At 36.4% G+C, this 17,702-nt stretch overlaps 1 protein-coding gene across 1 annotated transcript in view; it reads right to left on the bottom strand.

Moving 5' to 3' along the window:
- Positions 1–832: 832 nt before the first annotated feature.
- Positions 833–17,702, bottom strand: part of LOC121425286 (mucin-like protein) — a 41,587-nt gene continuing 24,717 nt past the window's right edge. Inside the window, exons 12-24 of the mRNA XM_041621312.1 lie at positions 17,396–17,644; positions 14,579–14,770; positions 13,112–13,296; positions 12,584–12,770; positions 11,207–11,329; positions 10,694–10,789; positions 10,113–10,241; positions 8,918–9,046; positions 7,629–7,741; positions 6,935–7,154; positions 5,793–5,918; positions 1,683–1,802; positions 833–984 (exon numbers count right to left, since the gene is read on the bottom strand). Of these exons, the coding sequence (XP_041477246.1) occupies positions 833–984; positions 1,683–1,802; positions 5,793–5,918; positions 6,935–7,154; positions 7,629–7,741; positions 8,918–9,046; positions 10,113–10,241; positions 10,694–10,789; positions 11,207–11,329; positions 12,584–12,770; positions 13,112–13,296; positions 14,579–14,770; positions 17,396–17,644 (2,021 nt within the window). The remainder of the gene's footprint in view (positions 985–1,682; positions 1,803–5,792; positions 5,919–6,934; positions 7,155–7,628; positions 7,742–8,917; positions 9,047–10,112; positions 10,242–10,693; positions 10,790–11,206; positions 11,330–12,583; positions 12,771–13,111; positions 13,297–14,578; positions 14,771–17,395; positions 17,645–17,702) is intronic.

The following is a 17,702-nucleotide window of genomic DNA, read 5'->3' as shown; positions in this document are numbered from 1 at the left end:
GGCGGGGGGCTAAGATCTCGGCCCTCGATCGCGCGATCGTGGCGGAAATTTGCATAAAAGGTATAAAATTACATAATCTACATTGCATAGGTACATGAAAGTTGCCACCATATCACATATCTTTTTATATGAATTAAATTATGCTAATTTAGTCATGCAGTCATATTTTTTGCTCTTATTCAGCTCCTAAAAAGCAAATTTTAGAAAAAAATTATTCTTTTTGCCATTCCTAACAAGTATCAAATAAAGACAAAATCAATTTATGTATTCCATTTTTTAATGAATTTCTTTGGTTTTTTTCTCGCAGTCATAAATAGCATCAAATCAAATGACTGTTGTCAATAAAAATGATAATAATCATTCAATTATGAATTTTAGATGAAACAGATTTTGTATCATTGACCTGAATCATGTCCATGATATATTTTGGTCTGGCCTGCACTAACATAATATTGCATAATTTTGTAACCGCGTGCCCCGGCATCACAATATTGGTGATAAAAATTACGCGAGATTTAAAGGTAAAAAAAGTCGGCGAGCTGCACGCTCAAAAAGAAAGTTAGCCGGATATACCGTAAAAACCATGTAAAGGGGGGGGGGGGCTGAAAATCCCAGCCCTCCAGGTAGATTAAAGTTTAGGTAATCACTTATTGCAATTTCAGTTCTCTTATAACTTGTTACTTATCTATTTGGAAAGTCCATGTAGTTATTATTATTTATTGCAAATAAACAGAAAACTAACTGAGACAAACAAATAGATTTCTGAATGATTTAAAATATGCTGTGACCAATTTTGTAACGAGGATAAGGTTACTACATCGTTTTTAACAAATTAAAATTTAGTATCCAAAGAGAATTTTGTAGAATCACCGGTTTCGCAGTTGGTTCCATTGTAGCCAAGAGCACAGGTACACGTATACATGTTGATCTCATCCCTGCAGGTCGCTCCGTTTTGACAAGGATCGGACGCGCATTCATTGATTTCTACATGCACAGAGATAGAACGTGGATTATACATAGTGACAGACACGAATCGGATACATTATTCGAGGCTAAGAGGAAGGGACATGAGCGCAAGGTGATGGGGAAGAAAGCACTGAAGAAGGTGGGGGTAGAAATAGTAAACGAGGAATTTGAAAAGTTCCCGATTATGCTCTGTTCTCTCTTACTCTCTCCGTCACTGACGACGAAAGTATAATAGTGCAATGAAAGGAAAGAACGATGTCATATGACTTAGGAGTGCACACATACATTTTCGTACGCAAACAAGAAAAATGTGTAATTTTGGCCTCAATCGTCACTTAGGGTGCAAGAATATTTTGTTTTGATTGCTAATACCGACTTAATTATGTTGACCCTTTCCACATTGTGTATCCGACCTTAGGTTTTCTTAACCTTCATGGAAAGCCTCGCATATATTTCTGTAGTGATTCAGTATATCATTGTATTTTGGTACTTTAGTTTACGATTACCGTTTTGCATTCCACAAGGTTCTGCATTGTTAAAATTGTTTAGTGTGTGTAGGGGAAATGAAAAATAATAGATCAGAGTCAACATTCTCCTTTTTGTATGTTTTGCTTTCGATATTTAGGGGTAATTGTTTTTTCACATTCGCATAACAACAACATTATGTTATCTTTATTATTTTATTAATGAATTGTTATCAAGTACATAGAACACACCGCTGCATGAAACCCTGTCATCGAGAAGTACAAAGCCTGGTTGACAGGAACAGGAATAATTTCCGGGTGAGTTGACACAGGTTTGGTCACAATCGTGAACTCCCAGGCATTCGTTAATATCTGAAAGAAATTCAACCAAATTATTCCTAGAAGTTATTCAACATGCTCAATAGCGAAATTTATATAAAAGTGTGTAAAACTGATATTTACACGTGAACATCATTTCAAAATAAACAAAATGTTGAATAATGATCGAATTGCATAATATGAAATACAGGATATAGCAATATAGGAAAAGGTATGCTTATTAACCCTAAAAGCCCCGGGCGATTCCCCTTTACAATTTCCAGGACAAATCCGCCCCGCAAAATGTTTTTAACCGTGCCGCTCGCTGACTTTTACTTTCAAATCTCGAACAACTTTTGAGACCAAACTTTTGATGCCCGGGTAAGCGATTACGAAATTACGTAAGTGCATGTCAGACCCAAAACTGCCCCAAAATGTAAATTCATGTACAAATCCAATGCGAATTTTGTAATGAGCCAAAATTCATAAATATATCATCATTTCTATTCTGACAAATTAAACTAATTTAATTTCGCATGTTTTATGATCAGAATTAGGTCTGCAAAAATTTCCATTGAAAAAAATATAAATAAAAGTCGAATAACAGAGAAAGACATAAGAAATTTCAATACAATTAAATACATTAAAATATTGCAATACCAATTTTGATCAGGATCCTACAAAGAGTCTGTGAATAAAAAAGTAGCATTTTTTTAAATAAAAAGACAAATGATAAAATTCCAAAGAAATTAATCATACAGCCTTGTAGATTTTACCACCAATTACAGGGGAGGCGTATACCCCCCCCCCCACCCCGGCTACGAGAGGGGTCAAAATAACCTGGCTCTTTTAGGGCTAAAGTTGACAGTTAATCATAATTCGTCGTGTAGCGTCCGTTTCATTCTTTGTTTCTATCAATCTGTTCATTCCTTTGATTTTGGACTGTGAAAATTGGTGTGAGAAAACTGACACCGATGTCCCTAAATGGTCACTCCTTGAGGTGTGAAAATACATTGAACATAATGCCGAACATTACAAAGAATGAAATGGAGATGTTGTAGCTATGTGTCGATCTAAAAGTAAATGTTAAACACCGGAGTAAAGTGACTGTTAGAGGTAAAACGTTCCCATGTAATTGTTTATACCAGCTTGGCATTGAAAAGCTGCCTCTTTCAAGTTTCTACGGGAGTTACTTCAACAACAGGCACTGAAGCCAGGCGCAGATCCAGGAGGGGCCCGAGCCGGCCCCGCCCCCCCCCTATATTTTGACAACCTGCAAAAAAGTGTACTCTTTAACTCGACAGAAACTATGAAAAACAGGAAGAAAAGTAAGAAAGGGTATCATACCCATGATGTGTTATTTACAGCCTCGTAACGGCCCGAAAAGAAACAAGAAAAAGGTGCTCCTCTATCATGTCAGTATAAAATGATTAGCTCGTGCTTCGTGCTCGCATTCAAATTTTTGAGACACACAGCTTGTTCTTTAAATAAAAAAGGGCTTAGACTGTCTATTTTTCAGGTCGGAATATCAAAAGTTTTGAGCTCGCGCTTAGCACTTTCATTATTCAATTGGTTAAACTGGATCCTCTTCATTAATTCCTAAAAAAAACAGTCCTAATTGAGTCCCTTTTCACGTTACCATAATAAAATTTTTGCTCGCGCTTGCATTGCTTAGTTGGATACTTATTTTTTTCATGATTATAAAATCTCCTCAGAATCTTCAGGTATAAGAACATAAAATATTAAAGCATTTGAGCTCGCGCTTGCATTATATACACAACAAAAAAAGTAAGTCCCCCCTAAATCAAATTGCTGTAACTTTTGAACCGAATTATTTTGAGATATGATATTTCATGGGTGGTTTTCTATACTTATTAAGCAACTCCTGGGGAAAAATGAGATTGATCAGTTGAGTCATGCATAAGTGATTAAAGATTGAATTAAAAATGACCATTTTTGAAAGTCACAAGAGTCGTTTTTCAGATTGTGCAATACAAAGTTGGGCAAAAAAAATTGTTTTTAGGTGAATTTTATGGTGTTATGCTGTTTTACTATCCATCATTTAGCCACTTCAGACCAAATTTTGATAACGTATGTTCATGGTTGAGTGAGCACGATGTATTGCAGGGGCCGCAGAAGCGGGGATGGGGGGGGGGGGGGGGCTGGGGGGCTTCAGCCCCCACCTTTTTTTTCCATAAGCAAGTATAAAATTGTAATACGATTGTGATTTTTGGCATGGTCAGCCGCTTTGAACCCCCCCCCCCACTTTGAAAACTGCTCTGCGGCCCCTGTATTGTGACGTATCATTATAGGGGATTTTTTGGTACTGTCTTCTACAACTTGTAAGATCATGTTAAAATTTGAAAATGTTGATGGCTCCCCCGATTATAGGCCCCTCCCCCATTTAACATTCTGGATCCTTAACTGATCTGTCCATACATTCAACTGATCCTGAGAAATTGTTAGGAAAAGAATACATTTATGCAGTATAAAGAGTATTCATTCCTAAGTTTTCGAATGTGCTCGCTCAACCATAAAAATGGTTAAAGTTCGGAAAGTGTTTGGTGATAGAAATGATGGATGATAAAAACAACAGCATTTGAAACAAAATTTGCCTCCAATATTCACTTTATTACCCTTTAAAATGAGTCTGTGACATTGAAATTACCAATTTTCCCATTTTGATCCGTGCTCACTCATCCATAAATAAACAAATTTTATTTTGCACAGAATTCTGCCCACAGGTTGATAAACATTACTGCCAAACGACATTGCTAAAGACAGCCTTGAAAAAAAAGTTCCACCATATTGAATAAGGGGTTACATATGCTTAAACATATGTACCCATAATGTACACAAGTCTATGAGAGAGGAATCAAAATTTTAACAAATATGAAATGAGAGTTTGCTTCATGAACGGTTTTTGTTACTTCTGCCGACAGTTATTTCATGAAACTTTGCACATGGCTTCAGAGTAACACTATCCAAAAGGTGCGCACACCAAAATAACCATTCGATAAGGTACAGACTGGGGTCAAGGCCTTGAACTTTCTTCTCATTTACATAATTTTCGAATATTGTGTGTTCACTAATGCATTAAACATCTGGATTTTCATAAAAATCAAATCAAATGAACTGTACAAGGAGTTTTGTGACAGATATCCATAGTTACAAATTGCACTTTTTCCAATAACGTAAAAAAGAGCTAATCACATTCCATGTGTTCATTCAAGCGTAAATGTTTGATGTGACACATTTGAATCATTGAAGCATGTTAATTGGTCATGAACATAACAAAAAAAGTTGAGAAAATATAATTTTCAGTTACCAAAATGAAGCAATACTTGCCTACGATATTTGAAAATTGCATTTTTTGTTTCCAATAAATGTTCATTGAACCGTGAAACGATGAATATTGTTGAAGATAGTCTTTCCCAAATAACTGTCATCATATTCTGGCATTTTTATTGATAGAAATGTGTCAAAATCCAATTATAGCAAATTTGGACTTGAGTTTATTCAACCGTGAAATTAAGCAAAAAAGTTGTATCGTCTTTTAGAAAGTACCTTTTACAAGCCTTCTGACTATTTTTCATGATGAGAATGTGGAATTAGTTCCAATAACATGGAATCAAATTCATGATATTTTGCTTGTGACTTTTGAAAAGTGACATTTTTGCCTTCTGACGGTGCTCACTGAAGCATGACGCAAGATATGTCCACAGTATTACTCAGAGGGTAGCTTATAAAATTACCTACACATTCATGTAAAAATATATCAAAAACTCGCATTGGTTCGGAAATTATTGATGTTTGTTTAGGGGAATTACTTTTTTGTTGTGTATATATTAAGACCACATCAAATACCTTATCTTTTTTTATAACACGTACTTAAAAACTTCACTCTTTAGTTAGGACTACCCCTGAAAAACCAACAAAAAAAATCAGATTATAGCGGCCAATGTTGATGATAATATTTTCGCCCCCCCCCCCCATTGGCGAAAGCTAGATCCGCCCCTGGAAGCAGTCGCATTCTCTTCATACCTAAGCAAGAGTCGTTTCCCATTCCAAGATAGAACCCTTCGTCACAGGTACAATAGAAGCCCCCATCAGTATTCGTACACTCTCCATTGCGGCAGGCATCTTCAGACAACTCACATTCGTTGATATCTGGAAAGAAGGAAGGGTATTTTTTTATTTTAAAAGTTCAATGACTTTAATTTCTTGACCATCATCAAGATTTGGCAACAGAGTGACGTCGACATAATTGTTTAAATCAATAACGATTGTCTGATATTCAATGTTGTCTGATTATCAATCTTTGAGGGTGTTAAACTTTTTTAATAGAATGTGGTTAAGAGGATAGGACTGTAACCACATGGAAAGGACGTGATGGGTCCGGGTATTATTCCCTTAACAAGTCATACTCAATCTGCAGTTTCTAATTTTTAATGACCAGCTCTTTCAGATTCGAGAAAAAAATCACATGATGACATTTACATCTTCTCTCCCTGGGATGTCCATGTGGTCCGTATCTTCAGCATTTTGCCAAAGTTCAAATTCAGTGTTCAATTTTATTTCTCAACCATGTAACCATAAAATGTATAGAACCACGCTGTATCTTGTATTCTGGATCTACAAAGGACATTAGAGAAGGTTAGATAACTTATTAGCCACAGTCTCCCGACAAAGACAAAAAAATGAATTAACGACAATATTATATTTTTGAACATGTAACAAAGTGGTATGCATAATAATATTGCCCGTTAGATAAACGAGCATCGCTTTGGGACCAGATTAGAGTAACGATCAGGACAGTTGTCACGATTATGTTTAGGAGAGGTGTAATGTATATATTTAGGATAATAATTATGATTAACAATTGATTTGATGTTAAAGTTTGGAAAATAATTATGAAAAAAAAAGTTATTTATTTTTGCAAGGATTAAGACTACCTTATTAATTTCATAAAGTTCATATGGAATTGACTTCATCAAGAAGCTGATGAAAGTCAATTTGGATATTCTTGAATTGACTTAGGTCCTGCAACAAAGTTTAGCGCTTGATCATCCTGTTGATATTGTGCCTGATTGGACATTACGATCAATAGAATACAAAAAATGAAAATTTGCCCTACGATCAAACCTAAGCTTAGTGTCAGCATTACGAGACCCAGGCTATGTTACCTTCTGGTCTGACAATATGAGATGGTTCAATAAGTCGTGAATCCGGGAGTAATTCCACGAAAATCTTCTCCAGACTCGAGCTATTCAAGGGCGTGCCATCGCTTAGATCAACCCGGAAGAAGACCAGGGCATAACTTCCGGGTAAACTATAGTTCTGCACAGACAAGGCCAGCAGCGTGCCATCACTTAGGTGCGATGATGCATTAAGGTATAGGAACACCTTTAGAAAAGATTAAAGACAAAATATTCAGAAAAAAAAGATAAGTGAACTAGGAATTAACACGCACACACCCACATACACATATATATATGATACATATTTTCAACGTAAGTAGTCTGCTAGATAAATTGAAATTAGGTAGAAATTACAAAATTCAAGCTTTCATTTTTGGGGGGTCTAACAAGTTTAGGTTGATGATTCGTCATCCGTTGATTAAGATAAGGAATCTTCGAAAATTGTGAACTTAATAACTTCATGACGATTTGCATATAACTGTTTTCACAAAGTATTGCTTAACTTTGTAATTTAATAACTTCATTATATGTTATCAAAATGTGATGAAATTTTCAGAAGTCTGCTAAGAACTTTACTCGATTTATTTACAAAAAAAAAATTTCAGCCTGGAGTACCCCTATAAGAGTGCGTTGCTAAGGGTGCGCGAGTGTGCGTGAATGTTTATTTCCCTCAACTTACATCTTGAGCCAGTTCACTCTGAGTCTCTTCTGATTCAATTACTTCCGGGTTTAATTCGATTCCAAAACCGCTGATAAAAGTAAATCCAATACCAAGAGATAACGTCAGCGCATCTATTTGATACAAAAATAAAACATAAAATAGTAATGCAAAGTTAATTCGATATGGCAAGACAGAATGAAATGGTTTCTGTCTTATCGATAATAATCATTTGGAGCATTCATGAGGAGTCGATTTTCTAGTTGCCTATTAACTGTTATACGTATTTACTCCGGCTTTAGCTCCTGCTGGTAGACTCTATATTCCTAAGATTGAAAATCAATCTATTAGCTTGTGGGGGAGACCAATCCAAGATTAGATTGAGAATGAGATTGAGTTCTGATATTCGTATTCTAATTCCAATTTTGCATTGCTTAAATCAAAGATGAGATTCCTCTCTTACCATCAATATCAAATTCATAGCAGATCGTTTCTGATAAGCCTCAATATTCATTGCTTCTTACCTGCCATGTGGAATGATTTGTTAAGCTGTTGGTCTCAAATCAAAGATCAGATTCCATTCTTACCATCAATATCAAATTCATAGCAAATTTTCGTTTGATAATCGTGAAATTTATCTCTGAAAACGGGTTTCATTTTTTTGTGGGACACACTGTTTATATACATAAATATATTCATCATATTTTATGTATATATACAGCGTGTCCGAGATAAGACGCGTGCAAAACAATCATTCATACTTGATTACCATTACGTCTACGTTTCATGAACTAGATCCATAAATGATGCAATTCAACAAATACCCCAAAACGGCCAAAGTTCATTGACCATAAATGACCTTTGACCTAAGTCATGTGACCTGAATCTCAGATAGGATATTTAGTAATACTTGATTACCCTTATGTCTAAGTTTAATGAACTTGGTCCATTTACTTGTTAAGTTATGATGAAATTTCAAAAATTTAACCATGGTTAAATCATGTTGACTACGCTGCCGACGTCGTCAAAAAAGCGGCGCTTATAGCCTCGCTCTGCTTTGCAGGCAAGACAAAAATATAAATATATAATTATAAAAGATATATTACCAAGGAGATATAAATAAATTAAAAAGAATCGGGATCAGATTTTTTAAATAAATATTTTGATTCTTGTAAATACTACCATTATTAAAGGTATGTCTTTCAATTCTATCATCCTTTATTTCAGATTAGAGTGAATTCAATACAGCAAAATAGATCACCAAATTGTATAATTAAGTTCATGGGAAAAAACTCCAAAACGATTCGTACTTTCGCAAGTTCCACCGATATTGAACGTATTCTCTCTGCAGACACAGGAAAAGTTACCCTGGGTATTCATACAGACCAAATTGTTTGCTGTGTTGCAGTCATCCATCATGAGGTCACACTCGTCGATATCTGTAAGAAGTGGGCCCGGGAGAAAATAATTAAAAAGAAGGAATTATAAGAGCAACGACATTATAATAAATACAAAGAACCTTTGATTGATTAGCTTCTACATAGTAATTATCAGTTATTGTAGTTATTATTACAGTAGTTTTTATTTTCTATTCTTCCTTCTTTATTTTCGGTCTTATTTTTCTTACTTTTCCTTGTGTCTCCTCAAGACATATTCCTGTTTTTTCCTTTTCTTCTATTTTCTTGTTCTTCCTCTCTTTCTCCTTTCCCTTCATCTTCTTCTTTTATATTCTTTTTCCCCTGTCCTTTATTTATGTGGTTTGTCATCACGATTGGATAATCAGTAGGAATTCTTTGAAGTCATGAAAATTTTGATTTTTCAAACTAAGGCATGACTGAAATGAATGAATCCAGATGCCATTGATGTCATTATCCTACATGAGTTAGTAAACATTTGTGCAAATCCCCCTTTCAGTGAAATTACCTTGAGGATCGATAGTGAAAAATGTTTACGGAACAATCATCATGTAAATTATTGAAATGGGACTTTGATTCAACCCTTGTAGGTTTATGACACTGATATCTGGATTCATTCATTGCAGTCATGTCTCAAATTGGCCGAAATCAATATTCACATCACTTCAAAGAATACTTACTGATTAAAGCCTACCACACTAATATGGTATCAAATTATTTGGTGGATTTTTTTTCTACCCGATTGCTATGAATGTTTGTAAGCAACCAGAGGACTGACGGTTTAAGGTCCTCTCCGAGGGATCTTGTAATGAGGATGAATGCCTTATCAAGGGCACTAGCACAACAAGTGGAAATCGAACCCAGGTAGCCGGAATCCGAAACCCCCGCTCTACCGACAGCGCTATCACGCCCCCTATTTGGGAGAACGTACTCTTTCAGGCCATATACAATAATTACGTGATCCTGACTATTTTCCGCTTAACTTTGGGATTCGTGAGGTATCAATTTAAATATATGTATTGATTAATATTTCATCATGCAAAATTAAGGAAGTGAGAGCCCTCCCCCCCCCTTCCCACACAGGACATACCTTTACACTCTTTGGGTGATATGCTTTCATATCCTGGAAGACAGGCGCAGTTATAATCTCCAGGGAGGTTGTTGCATGTGGATATTCCTGATTGACATTCGTCAACACCCGCATCACATTCATCAAAATCTAAAGATAAAAATTTATAAGCAATTTTAGTAAAAATCGACGTGTAATTTTCATGACTGTCTTCTATCAGTATAATCATTGTCATCAATTATTATCTCAAAATCTAATTAACTTTCATTATATCTTTATTCCCGCTTTCATTTTTAAGCATTTCCATACCATGATCATCTTTCATCTCTCTTTGGAATAAACTTCACTCACTAGTTCTTGTTTTCTTTACAACTAGAATACAATAGGACGATATCGAAAGAAATATGACAATTTGTCTAATTTTTCGAGGTATGTTAGAGCATTCTAAGCTATGGTGCTTGTGACAGCGTATACCGACTGCTAACACATTACATTGCTTGCTTATTGCTTTTCAAAATTCCTGGGGGTGGGGTGCATATGCCACCATTAACCTCTTGGTGCCGCCCTCTTTAGATCTTTCTTGCTGATTTTAGCATATTTACCTGAACAAGTCCCATTTACAAGTTGGAAGCCATAATCACAGGTGCAGTTTTTAGAGCCAGAAGAATTCATCAGGGCTTCGTCACACTCACTTAATTCTGTGAATAAAATTGATTGAAATCGATTACTTTGCCGTATCTATCTTTTTATGCCATTCATGATAGTCATATGTACTTTCCATAGCCAATATTGTATTAAATGAAAATGAAAAGAAATAGGATAAACAAATTACTTAACATACATTTTCACAAATGCATACACCCTCAGAAAACACACCCACTGAGAACACCCACATTCATTCGAAATAAATTGGGATATCCATGTATTTACAGCTCTAACCTTCAGATCATTTTAGGCCAAGTCCACTTCTTTTCGAACCAAATTTGTATACTGCATCACAAATAAAAAAAAAAGGGGGGACAAGAAATCTCCCAGATCAATGAAAGGGGGTGGGGGGGGGGGGGTTGAGAACAATCAATAGTGCATCTGCCTTCTATGACCACGGATGAACTTACCGTCACACGATCGCTGATCAAGGTTAAGAACAAAACCAGGGTCGCACGAGCAGGTGTAAGATCCCAGAATGTTTTCACAATTCTGCTTGCAATCATTGGTATCTCCATCGCACTCATTAAAGTCTGAAGGTACAAGGGATCATAACAGATGGCATCCATCAATCAATATCCATACTGACACTGTATATCTTTTTATTCCTGTTTTTTTTTAAGGCTAGTCTGTACAGAAAAAACAATTCTCAAAGAGAGCCCTGATAGGTCTATATATAAAAAAAACATCATGAACCCCCTTGTAATTCTATAGGACCATCTTTTGATCATATTAGAATGTAACATGTACTTGTATGCTTATCCCCTACCCTTCATTATATATTTTACTGTATGTCTTGATGTCCTTCATGCCTGAACAATAACTATTTTGTAATGCTTCGTTTATTCTGCCACAACCATCTCCTTTTTTTTGTATAATATATGTACATGTATATGATTGTTTCCAATTATGGATCACGTGTAAATATTTTGATTGATTTGACATCGATTTATACCAATAAATACATAAATAAAAGGAAAAGAAAATACATCATGATATAGTGTTGTACAGTGAGAGTAATGCGATATAATTATTTTAAAAGAAAAACTACATGCTATATGTGATAGAAATGAAATTGAAAAAAATGTCATTGGCTTATCATTGGTTTATAAGGTCGTAAGTATTGTCAAGGTAAAGGAAAAATCTATAATATGCACTTATCATTGAATTTTAAACATACCTTACAAAGTAAACATGTTTTGACAACTCTAGACAAGTAAACAGATTTATGTGACTTTAATGTTTTTGGTTGGTTGATTCAATGAAATTGAAATAAACTCTTTCGATCTATTCATAAAACTTTGTCTTGTTCATTAATGATTTAAATCTATTAAGTATTTATTTCCTTAATTGCAAGTAATAATGCATTTATTTATATTAAATTAAAAAAAAACTTGCTCGGGATATTCGTTATTTGATAACGAAGGTAGGCCTACGTGCAATACAAAACGGTTTATAAGCATGTCTGTACTGACTGAGAAATGTGGCTGGGATGAAAGAAAGACTGATATGTTATTCAATTACCCATGAATATCTTTCCTACCAGTACTACTACTTGGGGTAGACTGATAGGCAGTTCTGTGCGCCCCCCCCCCCCCCCCCCCCCAAAAAAAAACGAACCGAGAATTACTGATGTTTTATCATAATTTAGTCAGAAAAAAGTGATTAATGAATGCATCATTTTTATGATTAAGCTATATCGGCACATCGATAATGCTCTGTTTCGTTTTTCTTGGACGTGGTGTATTGAAAAAAAGATATTTACAATAAAGATATTGTTTTCTCACCAAAGCAGTTGCTCCCGTTGCCTGTCAGCTGGGGAGGGCAGGGTCCGCATCTATATTCTTCATCCGCAGATGGAGGCTCGTCGTAGCAGATAACCCCCTCATAACAGGGCCCGCTGCCCTCACATGCATCGTAGTCCACGTCACAGTGGTCACCTGACCACCCATCAGTGCAATTGCACGTGACCACCTGTAATATATGTAGTAAATTAATGTAAACATGGTCACTAATTGACATTGGAATCGTTAATACCGACAACGCATTGTGCTCTATTGTTATTGTAAATTTGGTTCTGATCTAATGTTCCCTCCCATTATTTGTCATGCCTAAGAAAAAGTTAGCTTCAGGGGAACATTTCATCAGCCTTTTTGTCTGAAAGTTGTCGAAACGGATGATCTGTCTCGAGTTTGATTGGATCAGAACAGTTACAATAGTAAAACTTCCAACAAGTCCCTTAATGAAATGCTCCCCAGAGCCCCGGACACTCTAGTGGCGCCCTCCTTGGTACAAAGTACCATTGACCTGCTCACCGCGAAGCCATTGGCATTCAGGTCTTGGCCCTCGGCTTGGTCTTCGAAGTCGCATACACCATTGTTCTGGCATTCACAGACAAGAACCTTGTATTGGATAGATGTCTGTGCATTCCGGTTATCCGTCGCAATGATCTCAATGGAGGTTACGTTTAGGTTAGGGGGTATCCATGTAAAGATACCATCTTCAGGATCGGCATCAAGGAGAGAGGGGGGGTAGAAAGAAAAGAAGGGAGAGTGGGGGAGAAGGGAAGAGAGAGAAAGAACAAAAAATAGGCACAGAAAGATAGGGTGTGTGGGTGTGCGTGTGTGTGTGAAGAGTAAAGGTGTGCGAGAAACAGAAAATGATATAAAAAGTTTGATACAAACATACAAATGCACAAAAAAGAGGAATATTATGAATGAAATAAGACAAACAAAAGGATTACAATTAGCCCATACAAAGATGCTTTAAACATCAATATTTGAATGTGAATTCGTAACTTTACTTCATTTTCATATCTATTTTTCAACATGCAAATAGAAGAAAATACATGAATACAAAGCACTTATGAACAAAGAATAAAATATTAAAGGATCGTAGAGTAGAAAATGTGCAGTATCAAAAATAAACAAAATACAATAAGTATACACCATTTCCTAAAACAAATGAAGAATTTTAAACACATTAGAAGTAAAAACAGTTAAATGCATGCTAATAGAAATAATAGAAATGAAAAAGGAAGCCAGGTAGGAAACCATCCTTGTATGTGGCTGGTCTCTTGAGAATGTAGAAGTATATTACTTGTAAAGAATGTATGTATATATTGAATTACACAGGAGTAAGGGGGGGTGGGGCAAACGCAGAGAGTGGGTATCAGGAGGGGAAATAAATGCGTGGTCATGAATGATGAAAATAACTGAACAATGAAGTGTGAGGGTGAGGGCTTAACAAAGAAGGAAGGAGATGCAACAGAATGATAAGGGGGGAAAAACAACCAAACAAGAAAAAGTGTAAGGGGAAAGGGAGTGGTCAGACGTGGGATCTGTATGGTGGCCAAATACTCAAGGGGGTTTGTTGTAAGTGCAATTAGTAATTTTTAGACTTTTAAGTTTAAATGTACTTCAGCTTAAGCTTTCTCTCAGATTCAGAGGAAGGGAATTCCTAAATCAAGTTGAATATGTAAGCCTACAGTGTCATTTACAGTGTTTATAAAGCCATTGCATCAAGGGGCAGATCGTAGAAGTAAACACAATAATTTAATATGGTAGTAGTGATTTTTTACCTGATTGCTAAGAAAGCATGAATGCTTGTAAGGAAGCAACAAGCGTACCGACGGCTTATGGTCCTCTCTAAGGGACCTGGTATTGAGGATTAATGCCTTTTCAAAGACCGGAATCCGAAACCCCCACTCTACCGAGTTAGCTATTTCAATTTCATAAAATATTTTGATTTATGAAAACAAAATTGATATATTGCGTTCATACCCGAGTTAATACTGGCGCCATCTGGTGCTGTACTGTTGAAAATAAAATCTACTACATCTCCTTCGTTAGGGTCGTCGGCGATGATTTTCAAGGTAACGTTCACATCCACTTGCATAAAGAGAACATCATCGCCTTGTAAAGCATCGGTATCGGTAATCTCTGTCACGCTAGTAATGTTTGGTGGGAAGTTATCTATGATATTCACATCAAAACAAACACGAAAGGAGATAATTGGCAATGAGATGTTGTAAGGAATTACATCAATCATATTGAAAAAACCCCATTGTAATGCAACTTTTCATTGAAAGTCATGTCGAAGCTTGTTTTTATTTATTCACAAACAATTTTATTAACCCATTGCCCACTGGAAACTGGTGCGTGATTCCTGTACAAAGTCTATAGAAATTATATAGTTCAGTAGTCAAAAGGTTAACATATTAGAATTGCCACAAATGTGATTCCGTGTATGTGTAGAAGGTAATAGCATAAAAGAAAAACTATAAAGAGACTAGTCTGCACTGAAAGATCACACTTCAATGCCCTGATGTGTACGCAGATCAGGAACGGCTGCAGAACCAAATACAATGCCCCCTTTACACCCCAAAATAAAGGAATCACAACCAATCAGAAGAGATTAAAAAATAAATGGAATGCCTCTGGCCGTCTCAACTGCATCACGCGGTTCAATATAGCAGCAGTGCTGACTTTGAAAACTACTCTAACTCGCACAAGATGTTCAGTAATACATGGTTACTCTTATGTCCACTTTTTATGAACTAGACCAATAAACTTACAGAGATATGATGGTTATTCAACAAAACAACCCAACGTGGCCAAAGTTCATTGACCTTACATGACCTTTGACCTTGATCATGTGACCTGAAACTCGCACAGAATGTTCAGTGATACTTGATTACTCTTATGTACAAGTTTCATGAATCAGATCCATAAACTTTCAAAGTTATGATGGTAATTCAACAGATACACCCAATTCGGCCAAAGTTCATTGACCTTTGACCTTGGCCATGTGACCTGAAACGCGCACAGGATGTTCAGTGATACTTGATTACTCTTATGTCCACTTTTTATGAACTAGACCAATAAACTTACAGAGATATGATGGTTATTCAACAAAAAACCCAACATGGCCAAAGTTCATTGACCTTACATGACCTTTGACCTTGATCATGTGACCTGAAACTCGCACAGGATGTTCAGTGATACTTGATTACTCTTATGTACAAGTTTCATGAATCAGATCCATAAACTTTCAAAGTTATGATGGTAATTCAACAGATACACCCAATTCGGCCAAAGTTCATTGACCTTTGACCTTGGCCATGTGACCTGAAACGCGCACAGGATGTTCAGTGATACTTGATTACTCTTATGTCCACTTTTTATGAACTAGACCAATAAACTTACAGAGATATGATGGGAATTCAACAAAAAACCCAACATGGCCAAAGTTCATTGACCTTACATGACCTTTGACCTTGATCATGTGACCTGAAACTCGCACAGGATGTTCAGTGATACTTGATTACTCTTATGTACAAGTTTCATGAATCAGATCCATAAACTTTCAAAGTTATGATGGTAATTCAACAGATACACCCAATTCGGCCAAAGTTCATTGACCTTTGACCTTGGTCATGTAACCTGAAATGCGCACAGGATGTTCAGTGATACTTGATTACTCTAATGTCCAAGTTTAACTAACTAGACCAATAAACTTTCAAAGTTATGATGGTAATTCAACAGATACCCCCAATTCGGCCAAAGTTCATTGACCCTAAATGACCTTTCACCTTGGTCATGTGACGTGAAACTCATGCAGGATGTTCAGTGATACTTGATTAACCTTATGTCCAAGTTTCATGAACTAGGTCCATATATTTTCTAAGTTATGATGACATTTCAAAAACTTAACCTCAGGTTAAGATTTTGATGTTGATTCCTCCAACATGGTCTAAGTTCATTGACCCTAAATGACCTTTGACCTTGGTCATGAGACATGAAACTCTAATAGGATGTTCAGTAATACTTGATTAACTTTATGGCCAAGGAACTAGGTCCATATACTTTCTAACTTATGATGTCATTTCAAAAACTTAACCTCAGGCTAAGATTTGATGTTGACGCCACCGCCGCCGCCGTCGTTGGAAAAGCGGCGCCTGCTATGCAGGTGAGACAAAAACTTGCATTTAGCAGTTATATAGTTCAATAGTGTAATCTAGGATAAAGTCACAGATTAGTCAAAGTCAAAGCAGCCATGTAAGCGATCCAAGGGGGACAAGATTATGGCCCCTATCTTCAATTGTTGTACACTTACCTAAAGGAGAGGGTTGTCTCCCACCTCCTGATATGAAAAAAGTCCCACGAAATTGTATCCTATACTAATAAGGTATGACCTGGCAGCAAAGGAAATATCCTTGATATTAAAGAGCAATTAGAGGTTCCACAACATTTGCTCCGGTGACAATAGCTCCGATGAAAAATTTGCACGTCAGAGCAAACATAAAATCTAACTTCCAAAACTAAATAGAGGCTCCACAATTTTGTTACATAAATCTGAGTAAAAAAACAAATTACAATCCTCACTCTGAACACCCCTATACCTTCTGAGATATTTAAACCCGAGGGAAACCAGAAGTGCGGAACTTGGGCACAAAAATCGGCCTCTTGAACCACAGACCCAGGTCAGTGAGCATGAAAACGATGTAACAATTAAACATGAGTGAATGTACATTTTTACATGGCCCGTTTTTTCTCTTGAAAAACGAAACGTACGATGCTTTCCTAGGATAATCTTACCAAGGCTTTGGAGATCATTGTCGAGTTGGTCTTCAGTGCTCATCGTCTGTTGACCCATATCAGGGTTTACGGCGAGGTAGTCGAAGACGCAAGCTTCGTTCTCCCCGCAAGCTTCACGGGCCGCTGCGGTTCGCACGGGATCAAGAGCAAGCAGATCGTCTTGGAAGATTGGTGTGTAGTTGCTAGGATTGTAGGAACTCCAATCTCTGTCGCCATACTCAAAGAGCGATTCATCTTCACTAATTTGCCCTTGAAATGAAAAGGATAAAATGAAAGCAGATCGAAAATGGAAAGTACATGTTTATGG

This window comes from Lytechinus variegatus, chromosome 12, assembly GCF_018143015.1.
Source record: "Lytechinus variegatus isolate NC3 chromosome 12, Lvar_3.0, whole genome shotgun sequence".
NCBI classification, from domain to species: domain Eukaryota; kingdom Metazoa; phylum Echinodermata; class Echinoidea; order Temnopleuroida; family Toxopneustidae; genus Lytechinus; species Lytechinus variegatus.
Note: the sequence above shows the minus strand (reverse complement) of the source record. Positions and strands in the feature narration are given on the sequence as shown.